Source organism: Bubalus kerabau, chromosome X (assembly GCF_029407905.1).
Source record: "Bubalus kerabau isolate K-KA32 ecotype Philippines breed swamp buffalo chromosome X, PCC_UOA_SB_1v2, whole genome shotgun sequence".
Taxonomy (NCBI): domain Eukaryota; kingdom Metazoa; phylum Chordata; class Mammalia; order Artiodactyla; family Bovidae; genus Bubalus; species Bubalus kerabau.
The window spans coordinates 63,862,748-63,877,028 of NC_073647.1; the positions used below are offsets into that span (position 1 = coordinate 63,862,748).

A 14,281-nucleotide genomic window follows, 5' to 3' on the forward strand; every position below is an offset into this window, starting at 1 on the left:
TGATAGCTGGGCCACCTTCAGAATAATGAGCCAGTAAATCTGGAGTGGGGCCTGAGACGTTGTACTTCTAACAAGTTCCCAGGTGATGCTGATGCTGCTGGTCTGTGGCAGCTCAGTAGCTCCATCTGGTCTCCAGATAAGCTTGGTCACCCCCTGGTTCCTCTCACTAAACTGAAGTAGGGGCTAGACCTCCGTCTCTCTCTTTACATAAATTGTTTGTCAATTGATATATTAATTAACCTGTGGCTGCAATAAAGGGCTTCCTGATAACTTGGTTGGTAAAGGATCCACCTGCTATGCAAGAACTTAAAAAAATGGTTTCAATGACAGTAAAGTGGACCAAAACAAAAAGATACAAGATTTGCATCAGTGTTACACATCTAAAATATCTGCGGCTTATCCATGGCTAGCAAATTTTTATTTTTAACATGAACAAATGCAGTCAAATATATCTGACAAACGTAAGAAAAAAAGTCAGATGTCAGTGAATAAGATATTTCACATGATGAAACCTGGAACAAAACCAGTGTTGATAAAATTCCCACTGGCTACTGAGAAGCCGAAAATCTCAAATTCGTGAGGGACACGTCCACTGTTTCTTCCTCCATCATGTCTTTCTATGCTTGACAGCTGTGGGATGAAGTAAGAGTCAATTAACAATTGTAAACCAGGGGGCAGTCCCAAGATAGCAGCGGAATAGGACAGGGAGACCACTTACTTCCCCCACAAATTCATCAAAAGATCATTTGAATGCCGAGCAACTTCCACAAAACAACTTCTGAATGCTGGCAGAGGACACCAAGCACCCAGAAAGGCAGCCCGATCTCTTCAAAAGGAGGTAGGACAAAATATAAAAGACAAAAACTGAGGCAAAAGATTTAGGGACGGAGGCCCATCCTGGGGAGGGAGTCAGGAAAGAGGAGAAGTCTCCACACAGCAGGAAATCCTCGCACAGGAGTGTCTGAGGGGAGTTCTGGAATCTCAGAGGGCAACATAACCAGGAGGGAAAACAAAAACAAAAACAAAAACACCACAGAATACGCACCTAAGCACAACTGCCAGCGGAGAAGTGGCCCAGACACTCGGGTCCACCACCAGTGAGTGGGGGCTGGGCAGGAAGGTGCAGGCTGCATAACTGGTCCTTAGGGTAAGGACCGGGCCTGAATGCCCTGAGGACAGTCTGAGGGAGCTAATGTGAGACAGCAACCCAAACCGTGGGATCACCAGAGAGACACACAAAAAAGACCTTTCTCACGAAAGGCTCTATTGGCACCCCTGGCACGCTCACAGAACAAAGGATTGAGCAAATACCACAGGAGAGCAAGCCAGCTGCCATATAGGGCCCTCCCTCCCTGGAGGCAGAGAGGCAGGCCAGAGATAGCCAGAGCCGGAAGGCAAGGGGCTGCTGCAATCTTGGCCCCAGAGATCACATCTTCCACCAAACTGGGAGCAGGCTCCCAGTTGCTAACCTCGTCTTCTTGGGATCCTAGATGGTTGACATCTGCCAGGAGTGTCACAGCCTGGGAACAGCTCCCCAGAGGAGACATACGGCACACCTGGAACTGCGCTCTTGTGGAAACTGAGTGGCGGGGACCAGGCAGGTGAGTTAGACGCATGGCCCACCGAGCACCCGGTCGCCTGAGCTGCTCGGACCTGGGAGGGGCACAAAACGCACAGCCTATCCGGGTCTGTGCCCTTGTGGAGCACCTGAGAACCTGAGCGGCTCAGCCCTGGGAAGTGCACGAAACGCAGGGCCCACTCGGCACAGTGCCCTTGCAGAGCACCCTGGAGACTGATCAGTCTAGACCCAGGAAGCACATGCTGCCTTGGACTGTGGCAAACCCAGTGTGGTCCATCCACTGCGAGCACTCCCCACACACGCCAGCGGTGTTTGTTTGCAGTGTCCCTCCCTCTCCACAACACAACTGAACAAGTGAGCCTAAGTAAGTGGCCACCTTCGCCCCCTTGTGTCAGGGCAGAAATTAAGACACTGAAGAGACTTGCAGAGGAAGCCAAAATAAACAAAGAAGGGGGAACCGCTTTGGAAGTAATAGGTACAACAGATTGAAACCCTGCATTTGATACTGGAGACATCGGAGGGGCGCCTATAGACCTTGAGAACAAGTACAAGCCAGAACAAGGGATGATCTGACACTGAACAGACCCCACAACGCCCAGAGAAATTCCTAGATATATTTTTACTGTTATCACTTTTTAATTTTTTGTTAATTTACTTTTTACCACTCCTTTAACTTTCATTTTTATAGCCTACTTTTACGTTTCCCAAAAAAAACCCTATTTTTTTTTTAGAAAACAAATTCCGTAGTTCTTTGCTTACTGTGATTGATTATGTTTGTATTTTTTATATTTTATTTTTGAGAGTCTAACCTCTCTCCCAGGTTTATAATCTTTGCTTTTTGATATTTGTTATCAATTTTGTACCTCTAAGAATCTAATCTTCGGTATCCATTTTCACTTAAAGATCTGATTACTGGCTTGGCTGCTCTCTCCCTTTTCTCCTCCAGGTCACCTCTATCGCCTTCCTCCCTTTTCTCTTGTGTATATAACTCTGTGAATCTCTCTGGGTGTTCCGGGCTGTGGAGAGCACTTAGGGATTAGATTAATGGCTAGATTGTTCTCTCCCCTTTTGACTCTCCCTTCTCTCCTCCTGGTCACCTCTATCTCCGTCCTCCCTGTTCTCTTCTCTATATAACTCTGTGAATCTCTCTGGGTGTTTCTGGCTGTGGAGAATTGTTTCATCAATAAACCTAGGGGGTTTTATCGTCTATGCTGTGTGAATGGAGAAGTTTTGAGGCTACTGTAAGACAGGGACCGAAAGCCAGAGGCAGGAGGCTTAACCCCAAAACTTTAGAACATCAGAGAACGCCTGACTCCAGAGAACATTAATAGATGAGCGCTCACCCAAAAGTCTCCACACCTACCCTGAAACCAAGCTCCACCCAAGACCTAACAAGATCCAGTGCAAGACACACCACAATAATTCTCCAGCAAAACAGGAACCCAACCTTGAACATTAAAAGACAGGCTGCCCAAAGCCATGCTAAACCCACAGACACCCCAAAACTCACTACTGGACACTTCACTGCACTCCAGAGAGAAGACATCCAGTTCCACCCACCAGAACACAGGCACAAGCTCCCCCCAACCAGGAAACCTTGACAAGCTGTTAGTCCAACCCCACCCACAGGGAGAAGACTCCATAATTAAGAGGAACCACAAACTTCCAGCCTGCAGAAAGGGCACCCAAACACAGCAATCTAACCAAAATGTAAAGGCAGAGAAATATTCTGCAGGTGAGGGAACATGCTAAAAACCCACCAAACCAAACCAAAGAGGAGGAGATACCTGAAAAGGTATTTAGAATAAGGACAGTAAAGATGATCCAAAATCTTGAAAACAAAATGGAGCTACAGATAAATAGACTAGAGGCAAGAATCGAGAAAATGCAAGAAATGTTTAACTAAGGACCTAGAAGAAATAAAGAAGAATCAACCAGTAATGAATAATGCAGTAATTGAGATCAAAAGCACTCTGGAGGGAGCCAACAGTAGAATAACTGAGGCAGAAGAGAGGATGGGTGAGGTGGAAGACAGAATGGTGGAAATAAATGAAGCACAGAGGAAAAAGGAATTAAAAGAAATGAGAACAACCCCAGAGACCTCTGGGAAAAAGTTGAATGCCCCAACATTTAAATCATAGGTGTCCCAGAAGAAGGAGACAAAAAGAAAGTGCGTGAGAAAATACTTGAGGAGATAATAGTCGAAAACTTCCCTAATGTGGGGAAGGAAACAGCCACCCACGTCCAAGAAACCCAGAGCGTCCCAAACAGGGTAAACCCAAGGCAAAACACCCCGAGACACAAGTTAATCAAACTAACAAAGATCAAACATTAAAAGCAGCAAGAGAAAAGCAACAAAAAACACACAAGGGGATCCCCATAAGGATAACAGCTGATCTTTCAATAGAAACTCTCCAGGCCAGAAAGGGATGGCAGGACATACTTAAAGAGATGAAAGAGAAAAACTTACAACCAAGATTACTCTACCCAGCAAGGATCTCATTCAGATATTAAGGAGAAATCAAAAGCTTTACAGACAAGCAAAAGCTGAGAGAATTCAGCACCACAAAACCAGCTCTTCAACAAATACTAAAGGATCTTCTCTAGACTGGAAACACAGTAAATGTTTATAAAAACGAACCACCCCCCCCCACACACACACAAAATGTATATGGCAACAGGATCATACTTATCAATAATTACCTTAACTGTAAATGGGTTAAATGCTCCAACCCAAAGACAAAGACTGGTCAACTGGGTAAAAAAAAACAAGACCCCTATATATGCTGTCTACAAGAGACTCACCTCAAACCTAGGGACACATGCAGACTGAAACTGAAGGGCTGGGAAAAGATATTTCATGTAAACGGGGACCAAAAGAAAGCAGGAGAGCAATACTCATATCAGATAAGATAGAATGTGAAATAAAGACCATGATAAGAGACAAAGAAGGACACTACATAATGATCAAAGGATCAATCCAAAAAGAAGATATAACAATTATAAATATATGTGCACCCAACACAGGAGCACCTCAATACGGAAGACAAATGCTAACGAGAATGAAAGGGGAAATTAAGAGTAACACAATAATAGTGGGGGACTTTAATACCCCCCCCACACACTTATGGATAGATCAACCAAACAGAAAATTAGCAAGGAAACACAAGTGCTAAATGATACAATGGACCAGTTAGAGCTAATTGATATCTATAGGGCATGTCACCCCAAAACAATGGAATTCACCTTTTTCTCAAGTGTACACGGAACATTCTCCAGGATAGATCACATCCGGGGCCATAAATATAGCCTTGGAAAAATAAAAAATAAAAATTGAAATCATTTGAAGCATCTTTTCTGACCACCAAGTGGTAAGATTAGATGTCAAGTACAGGAAAAAAAAAAAAAACAAACTATTAAAAATGCAAACATATGGAGGCTAGACAACACGCTTCTGAATAACCAACAGATCGTGGAAAAAAATCAAAAAGGAAATGAAAATATGCATAGAAACAAGTGAAAATGAAAACACGACAACCCAAGACCTATGGGATTCAGTAAAAGCAGTACTAAGAGGGAGATTCATAGCAATACAAGCCTGCCTCAAGAACCTAGAGAGACATCAAATAAAGAACCTAACTTTACATCTAAAGCTAGTAGAAAAAGAAGAAAAGAACCACCCCAAAGTTAGTAGAAGGAAAGACATCATAAAGCTGAGAGCAGAAATAACTGAAAAAGAAACAAAGGAGACTGTAGCAGAAATCAACAAAACTAAAAGCTGGTTCTTTGAGAAGATAAATAAAATAGACAAACCATTATCCGTCTCACAGGAAAAACTGGGAGAAGAATCAAATCAATAAACTTAGAAATGAAAATGGAGAAATCACAGCAGACAACACAGAAATACAAAAGGTCCTAAGAGACTAGTATGAGCAGTTACATGCCAATAAAATGGACAACTTGGAAGAAATGGACAAATTCTTAGAAAACTATAACTTTCCAAAACTGAACCAGGAAGAAATAGAAAATCTTAACAGGCCCAGCACAAGCACAGAAATTGAAGCTATAATAAAAAACCTGCCAACAAACAAAAGCCCAGGACCAGGTGGCTTCACAGGTGAATTCTACCAAAAACTTAGAGGAGAGCTAACACCTATCCTACTCAAACTCTTCCAGAAAATTGCGGAGGGGGGTAAAGTGCTAAACTCATTCTATGAGGCCACATTCACCCTCATACCCAAACCAGACAAAGATGCCACAAAGAAAGAAAACTACAGGACACTTTATCACTGATGAACAGAGACGCAAAAATCCTCAACAAAATTCTAGCAAGCCAAATCCAACAACATATTACAAAGATCACACATCATGACCAAGTGGGCTTTATCCCAGGGATGCAAGGATTCTTCAGTATTCACAAATCAATCAATGGGATACACCATATGAACAAATTGAATGATAAAAAACATATGGTTATCGCAACAGATGCAGAGAAAGCCTTTGACAAAATTCAGTGCCCATTTATGATAAAAACTCTCCAGAAGGCAGGCATAGAAGGAACATACCTCAACATAATAAAAGCCATATACGACAAGCCCACAGCAAACATTATCCTCAATGGTGAAAAATGGAAAGCATTTCCTCCAAAATCAGGAACAAGACAAGGGTGCCCACTCTCACCACTACTATTCAGCATAGTTTTGGAAGTCCTAGCCACAGCAATTGGAGAAGAAAAACAAATAAAAGGAATCCAGATTGGAAAAGAAGAAGTGAAACTCTCACTGTTTGCAGATGACATGATCCTTCTACGTAGAAAACCCTGAAGACATCACCAGAAAGTTACTAGAGCTAATCCATGAATATAGTGAAGTTGCAGGATATAAAATTAACACACAGAAATCCCTTGCATTCCTATACACTAACAATGAGAAAACAGAAAGAGAAACTAAGGAAACAATCCCATTCACCATTGCAATGAAAAGAATAAAATACTTAGGAAAAAATTTACCTAAAGAAACAAAAGACGTATATATGGAAAACTATAAAACACTGATCAAAGAAATCAAAGATGACACAAATAGATGGAGAAATATACCATGTCCGTGGATTGGAAGAGTCAATATAGGGAAAATGAGTACACTACCCAAAGCAATCCCTGTCAAGCTACCAACGGTATTTTTCACAGAACTAGAACAAATAAGTTCACAATTTGTATGGAAACACAAAAAACCTCGAATAGCGAAAGCAATCCTGAGAGAGAAGAATGGAACTGGAGGAATCAACCTGCTTGACTTCAGACGACACTACAAAGCTACAGTCATCAAGACATTACGGTACTGGCACAAAGACAGAAATATAGATCAATGGAACAAAATAGAAAGCCCACACACCTATGGATACCTTATCATTGAGAAAGGGGGCAAAAATATACAATGGAGAAAAGACAATCTCTTTAACAAGTGGTGCTGGGAAAACTGGTCAACCACCTGTAAAAGACTGAAACGAGAACTCTTTTAACACCATACACAAAAATAAACTCAAAATGGATTAAAGATCTAAACCTAAGACCAGAAACTATAAAACTCTTCGAGGAAAACATAGGCAGAACACTCTCTGACATAAATCACAGCAAGATCGTCTATGACCCTCCTCCTAGAGTAATGGAAATAAAAGCAAAAATAAGCAAATGGGACCTAATTGAACTTAAAAGCTTTTGCACAACGAAGGACACTATAAACAGGGTGAAAAGGGAGCCTTCAGAATGGGAGAAAATAATAGCAAACGAAGCAACTGACAAAGAATTAATCTCCAAAATATACAAGCAGCTCATGCAGCTCAATTCCAGAAAAATAAACGACCCAATCAAAAAATGGGCCAAAGAACTAAACAGACATTTCTCCAAAGAAGACATACAGATGGCTAACAAACACATGCAAAGATGTTCAACATCACTTATTATCAGAGAAATGCAAATCAAAACCACAATGAGGTACCATCTCACGCCAGTCAGAATGGCTGCCATCAAAAAGTCTATAGAACAGTCTTATGGACTCTGTGGGAGAGGGAGAGGGTGGGAAGATTTGGGAGAATGGCATTGAAACATGTAAAATATCATGTATGAAACGAGTTGCCAGTCCAGGTTCGATGCAAGATACTGGATGCTTGGGGCTGGTGCACTGGGACGACCCAGAGGGATGGTATGGGGAGGGAGGAGGGAGGAGGGTTCAGGATGGGGAACACATGTATACCTGTGGCGGATTCATTTGGATATTTGGCAAAACTAATACAATTATGTAAAGTTTAAAAATAAAATAAAATTAAAAAAAAAAGTCTACAAACAATAAATGCTGGAGAGTGTGTGGAGAAAAAGGGCACCCTCTTACACTGTTGGTGGGAATGCAAACTAGTACAGCCACTATGGAGAACAGTGTGGAGATTCCTTAACAACAACAACAAAAAACTGGAAATAGAACTGCCATACGACCCAGCAATCCCACTGCTGGGCATACACACCGAGGAAACCAGAGTTGAAAGAGACACATGTACCCCAATGTTCACTGCAACACTGTTTACAATAGCTAGGACACGGAAGCAACCTAGATGTCCATCAGCAGACGAATGGATTAGGAAGTTGTGGTACATATACACGACGGACTATTACTCAGCTATTAAAAAAAAAAAGAATGCATTTCAGTCAGTTCTAATGAGGGGGGTGAAACTGGAGCCTATTATACAGAGTGAAGTAAGTCAGAAAGACAAACACCAAATACAGTATATTAACGCATATATATGGAATTTAGAAAGATGGTAACTGTAACCCTATATGCGAGACAGCAAAGAGACACCGATGTAAAGAACAGACTTTTGGACTCTGTGGGAGAAGGCGAGGGTGGGACGATATGAGAGAATAGCACTGAAACATGTATATTACTCTATGAAAAATAGATGACCAGTGCAAGTCTGATGCATGAAGCAGGGCACCCGGAGCGGGTGCTCTTGGACAACTCGGAGGGATGGGGTGGGGAGGGAGGTGGGAGCAGGGTCAAGATGGTGGGACACATGTACACCCATGGCTGATTCATGTTGATGTATGGCGAAAACCACAATATTGTAAAGTAACTGGCCTCCAATTAAAATATATAAATTAATTTAAAAAATTGTAAACCAGTAACAGGCAAAAGTGACTTTCTAAATCTAAGAAAACAGTCAGTCCTACATATGCCTGCTAAGTCAAAAGAGAAATTACCACATTTACCTCTGTCAACACAGACCTTGAGATATGTCGTCAATCACTCACCCCTCATACCAACGTCCTCTCCCACTCGCCAAACACCAAAATGCCTGCTTTGTTGTTGGTGGTTTTTCTCGAGAGAGACTTATCTAATAAGTCTTTCCACCTTACAAGCCTGTGCTCTCTCCATCAATCGCACTCTTAAACTCCCAGACTCTCAGTTTGCACATCCATAAAAGGAAGAGAAGAAAGACAGGAAAAAGCAAAGCAAGAAAGAGAGGAAGGGACAGGTAAAATATAAGTTGACTTAATGACCAATTCGGTGATGGACAGGGAGGCCTGGCGTGCTGCGATTCATGGGGTCGCAAAGAGTCGGACAGGACTGAGCGACTGAACTGAACTGAACTGAATGACCAATTCAGCAGTGAACAACAATCTCACCATGACTAATTTGCTTTTCTTCTGACTGTCCCATGAGCTACAAAAACTTCCAACTGAACAAATAGAGATTAGTCATTAAATGTGCTCCCACTTGAAAATTTTTCACTGACTGCATCTCTGTCAATAGTCACAACCTCAAAGGCATTTGCTTTCTCCCGGTTAGGACAAAAGACCGTATTTCTGTAGCTCAGTGCTGAAGGCCCAGCTAGTGTCCATTCCAGTCACCTTTAGTCGCTTGTTCTGGTTAACTGCGTTCCAGACAAACAGTGGTCTCTGCTACCAGGTCTCAAAAATTTCCCACGTGGGGAAGCCTTACAGCTACAGCTCAAAGGACCTGTAGCTGTGAATGAAGTACATTTCAGAACATGCTGTGTTCTATATTATCTAGCAAGCAAAGTATTATTAACATTAAGCTGTTTTGAAACTAGACTTTAACCAAGTTTTAATTATTATTTACTTTGGGGAGAACATTTAAAAATGTAGGTCAGGAATGGTGGCTGGGTGATACTCAGAGCTGCACACAGATACCTGGGTTCTCCGGGGCTGTCCTCTGCTGGGTCCAGGTCCTTTACAGGTCCTTCTTCTGGTTTTTTATCGCTGTCCTCCTCCTCACCTTCAGCTTCTTGGACCTCCTCATCAGACTCTTCATACTGATAATCACTCGCTTCTTTTGTGAAGTATAACACAGACTTTGGGACTGGAACTTCACGGAAAAAAATAACCCAATTTATAATCAGTCGCCACATCCAGTACTCTACCGCCACGGAGGAGAGAAGTAGGTGATGGGCACCTTCCTAGAGGTTGGTGCGACACCGTCAGGGCCCTCACATTTCCGCAGCTTCGGGGTTTTCAGGGTGAGGTCTTTACTGTCTTTCCAGAAGATCTCACACCCTGTGCTGCTGATTATTTCTGGCCCTTTGGAGAAGAAGGGATCAGAATCATCTGGGTCTGACCGCATTTGGTATGTTTCTGTCAGAACTTCGTTGAAAAAGTATTCCTTTCACTTAAAAAGAAATCCTACTGTGACGCTCATTGGCTCCCAGACCCCTGAGAATTTTTATTTTTACATCTTTCAGGTGCTCCAGTACAAGTGCATCATTTTCCCGGATCATGCTACCGAGAATCTTTAGGTTTTTAAATGCCCTCAAGCAAAAGCGAGGGATGCCCTTTGTTTCTCCTTCCCCTCAGGCTCTCCATCTCCTCCCAGGCTCCTTCTGGAACAGGTACTGGCCACTAACATTCACCTTCTGTGGGCTCATGAATTGCACTGATGATGTCAGCTCTCTTATCAAACAGAGGGCTGGCAGAAGGAAGCATACTTTTTCTCAAGACCATAAAGGTCTTTATAGAATTGGGCTTCCACTTGTGCAAATTATGCCTGGAGGTTTTTGAGAGCTTTGACCCGCTGCTTCACCGCTAGAGGCCAGTGCTGAGCGCAGCCTGCCTTTGAGCCCGATGCCCCCACAGGGTCTGCAAGGGCCTGAGGGCCTGGCCGCCACTTGCCCACCTCGGCCCTGCCAGGACCACAGGCCCTGGCCTCCCAGGACTCAGAGGCAACAGCCAGGGCGCCACCCTCCCAGAGCTCAGCCTCCGCTGCAGATTCCTCTGACTTCTGGGATGCAGACCCCTGGACCCTGGGACCCTGAGGCTCCCAGGGTGGGGGCGCCCTCTGCTTGGTACTCACCCTGCGAGGCCTCGCCTCCCTCTGCCAGGTCTTCCTGCTCCTGAGGAGGTGCGGGACCCTCTCCAGGGCCGGAGGGAGGCTGGGAGCTGTGCTTGACCGTTGGGCAGGGGCCAGGGGGCCAGACCAGGGCATGGTCATTGTAGGAGAAACTGTGTAGAAGGGAGTGGACCAGACCCCAGAACACAGGCCCAAACTGCTCCAAGGGGTCCCCGTGGCCTGCAACCACTGCTGCGCCTTCCTGCTCACTCTCATCATTCTCGACTGTCTCCTCCTCCTCGACCTCTTCCAACAGGTGCTCCTCCTCCTCCAGGGCCTCCAGCTCGAAATCAGACTCCTCCTCCTCCTCTAACGGCTCTATAGCCCACACTTCCATTGTGGCCTGTGGCCCACTGTGCCCCCTGCGAAGGCCTGCTGACACCCTCAGGGAGGGCAGAAGGGCCGCGGCCTCCTCGACCCCATCCGTCCCCTCCCAAGCCGGTGCCGGGACCCCAAGGGGACTGGGGTCACAGCCCGCCCTGCCACCAGCCCTGTCCAGGCCACCTGGCATCCAGTCGTGCTCCTCTGTGGCAGACATGGCAGGAGAGACTGTGCCAGATGGTGATGGGCCTGCAGTGATGTCCAGGGGAAGATGGCAGCCGCTGAGAGTCGCGGAGGAGACGCCGTTGGCAGCGCGGACCGCAGGGTGGGGGTGTGAGCGGCAGAGATGTCAGCTGCACAGGGAACAGGAGTCTGTGAAGTTGCTGGTGTGGGCCCCGCGACAAGAATGGCAAGGGGGTGGCCCGCAGACTGGCCCACCACGACCGAGGCTGAGATGGCGGTGTACAGGCAGGAAAGAACCAGAAGGGCTGGCGACGGTAGGCGGAGCTTAAAGGTCAACCGGGGACCACTTCCTCCAGCACCAGCTCTAAGCTCATTTGCCAGGAGTCAAGGATTGGCATGATCGCCATCCAGTGAGTGGTCAAGGCCCTCAGCTTCCCTGGGGGCCTGACAGGCCCAGGTCACACTTTAAGCCCACCGGAGTCCCTTCCCCTTCACTCCATCATTGCAAAAGCAAAACTACAGTGTCCGTATGGGGCGGGGCGGGGGAGGGGGGGTGCCCTGGTGTATGGGAACCTGGATGTGGTGCCCAGATGCCACGCTGGGACAACTCACACCAGCAGAGATACACTTTTTAAAAAAAGAAGGAAAAAGCAAAGGTGTATAGATCAAATATCAGCAACTGATTAAAACCTCCTGTGAGAGACAGAAAGAGAATGTGGTGGTTTTAATGTTGCTCAAGCTACTTAGTAAGAGCATACAAAGTTGGTATGGATGCTGATGAGAATGGAGAGTGGAAGAAGCAGTAAAAATTGGACTGAACCCGGTTTCTTCACTTCAAGTCTCCATGACACGAAGAGAGAGTGACTTCTTTCAAGACTGCACTAAGCACCTGCTCTGCACTAAACAGTTATACACACTCCCTCCCAAATTCATATTCTGAATTGCTTAGCCACCTCACACCCCAGATGGGGGAGTAGAAGGATATGTGCTCATCTCCTCCTGTGAGAGCACCAGAATTGCAACTACCTGTTGAACAACCATCGACAGGAGGATGCTGGAACCTACCAAAAAGAGACACCCCACGTCCAAAGACAAAGGAGAAGCTACAATGAGATGGTAGGAAGGGTGCAATCACGATAAAATCAAATCCCGAACCCACCCGTTGGGCAACCCACAAACTGGAGAACAATGATACTCAAGAAGTTCTCTCACTGTTGTGAAAGTTCTGAGCCCCACATCAGGCTTCCCAACCTGGGGAATTTGATAAAGGGGCTGGGAATCCCCAGGGAATCTGACCTCGAAGGCCAGCGGGCTTTGATTATAGTACTTCCACAGGACTGGAGGAAACAGAGACTCCACTCTTGGAGGGCACAAACAAAATCTCGCACGCACCACGACCCAAGGGGAAGGAGCAGTGACCCCAGAGGAGACTGATGCAAAACTACCTGCTACTGTTGGAGGGTCACCTGTGGAGGCCTGAGTCGGCAAGGGCTCACGGCAGGGACGGGGACACTGGCAGCAGCAGTCCTGGAAGGTCCCCCTTGATGTAAGTCCAATTGGACTTGCCATTAACCCTACCACAGAGCCCATAGATCCCAGCCCTGGGATGCCTCAGGCCAAAACACTAACAAGAAGGGAGTACAAGCCCACCCATTTGCAGACAATTGAATTAAAGATTTACTGACCAAGGCCCTGCCCACCAAAACAAGACCCAGTTTTCCCCACCCTGTCCTTCCCATCAGAAAGCTTACAGAAGCCTCTTAGCCTCATCCACCAGAGGGCATGCAGAAGAAGCAAGAAGAAAAACAATGGAGAAGATGCAAGAATTGTTTACCAGAGACCTAGAAGAACTAAAGAACAAACTGAGATGAACACAACACTAGAAGAAGTCAATAGCAGAACAACTGAGGCAGAAGAATGGATAAGGGACCTGGAGGACAGAATGGTGGAAATCACTGCTGCAAAACAGAATATAAGGGGGAAAATTCAAAAAAAAAAAAAAAAAGACAGCGTAAGAAACTTCTGGGACAACATTAAATGCACCAAAGGGTCCCATAAGGAGAAGAGAGAGAGAGAGAAAGGACTCAAGAAAATATTTGAGGAGATAATAGCTGAAAACTTCCCTAACATGGGATAGGGAATGGTCAACCAAGTCCAGGAAGGGCAGAGAGTCCCAGGCAGGATAAACCCAAGGAGGTTTATCCAAGGAGGATAAACCCAAGGAGGTATATTGGTGACTGTATCCACCAATACACCTAGCAATCAAACTGACAAATTTAAAGACAAAGATAAAATATTAAAAGCACAAGGGGAAAATGACAAATAACACACGAGGGAACCCCCATCAGGTTATCAGCTGATTTCTCAACAGAAACTCTACAAGCCAGAAGGGAATGGCATGATATATTTAAAGTGATGAAAAGGAAGAAACTCCAACCAAGAATACACCAGCCTGCAAGATTCTCATTCAGATTTGATGGAGAAACCAAAAGCTTTCCACACAAGCAAAAGTTAAGAGAATGAAAAGACCTACAGAAAATAAACCCAAAGCAATTAAGAAAATGGTAATAGGATCATATATATCGATAATTACCTTAAATGTGAATGGGTAAAATGTACCAACCAAAAGACATAGACTGGCTGGGTGGATGAAAACATATGCGTGCATGCACTTCTGCTTACCCCATCACTCTGCTTAACTCCCAAATTGTATGTAATCATTTTATACTGTAGGATTAATCATGCTCCGATTATGGCTTGCAATTGTAATGACCTTTTATTTTTTGTCTGGCTATTGATTGTGAAA

General features: G+C 44.9%; 1 protein-coding gene across 1 annotated transcript; it reads right to left on the reverse strand.

The window, feature by feature from the left end:
• Positions 1-393: 393 nt before the first annotated feature.
• Positions 394-11,762, reverse strand: LOC129639317 (cancer/testis antigen family 47 member C1-like). Its single transcript, XM_055564393.1, has 3 exons — positions 10,936-11,762; positions 9,780-9,954; positions 394-630 (listed from the first exon to the last, which is right to left on the reverse strand). Exons 1-3 carry the CDS (start codon positions 11,507-11,509, stop codon positions 618-620), a joined length of 762 nt encoding a protein of 253 aa, XP_055420368.1. The 5' UTR covers positions 11,510-11,762; the 3' UTR covers positions 394-617.
• Positions 11,763-14,281: the final 2,519 nt, after the last annotated feature.

Bases quoted from the DNA above. Each gene is read 5' to 3' on its own strand.
- LOC129639317 (XM_055564393.1), bottom strand. From the start codon at position 11,509: ATGTCTGCCACAGAGGAGCACGACTGGATGCCAGGTGGCCTGGACAGG. The intron at 9,955-10,935 runs GTGAGTACCAAG...TTTTCCGTGAAG, and splicing joins GGGAGGCGAGGCCTCGCAGG to TTCCAGTCCCAAAGTCTGTG.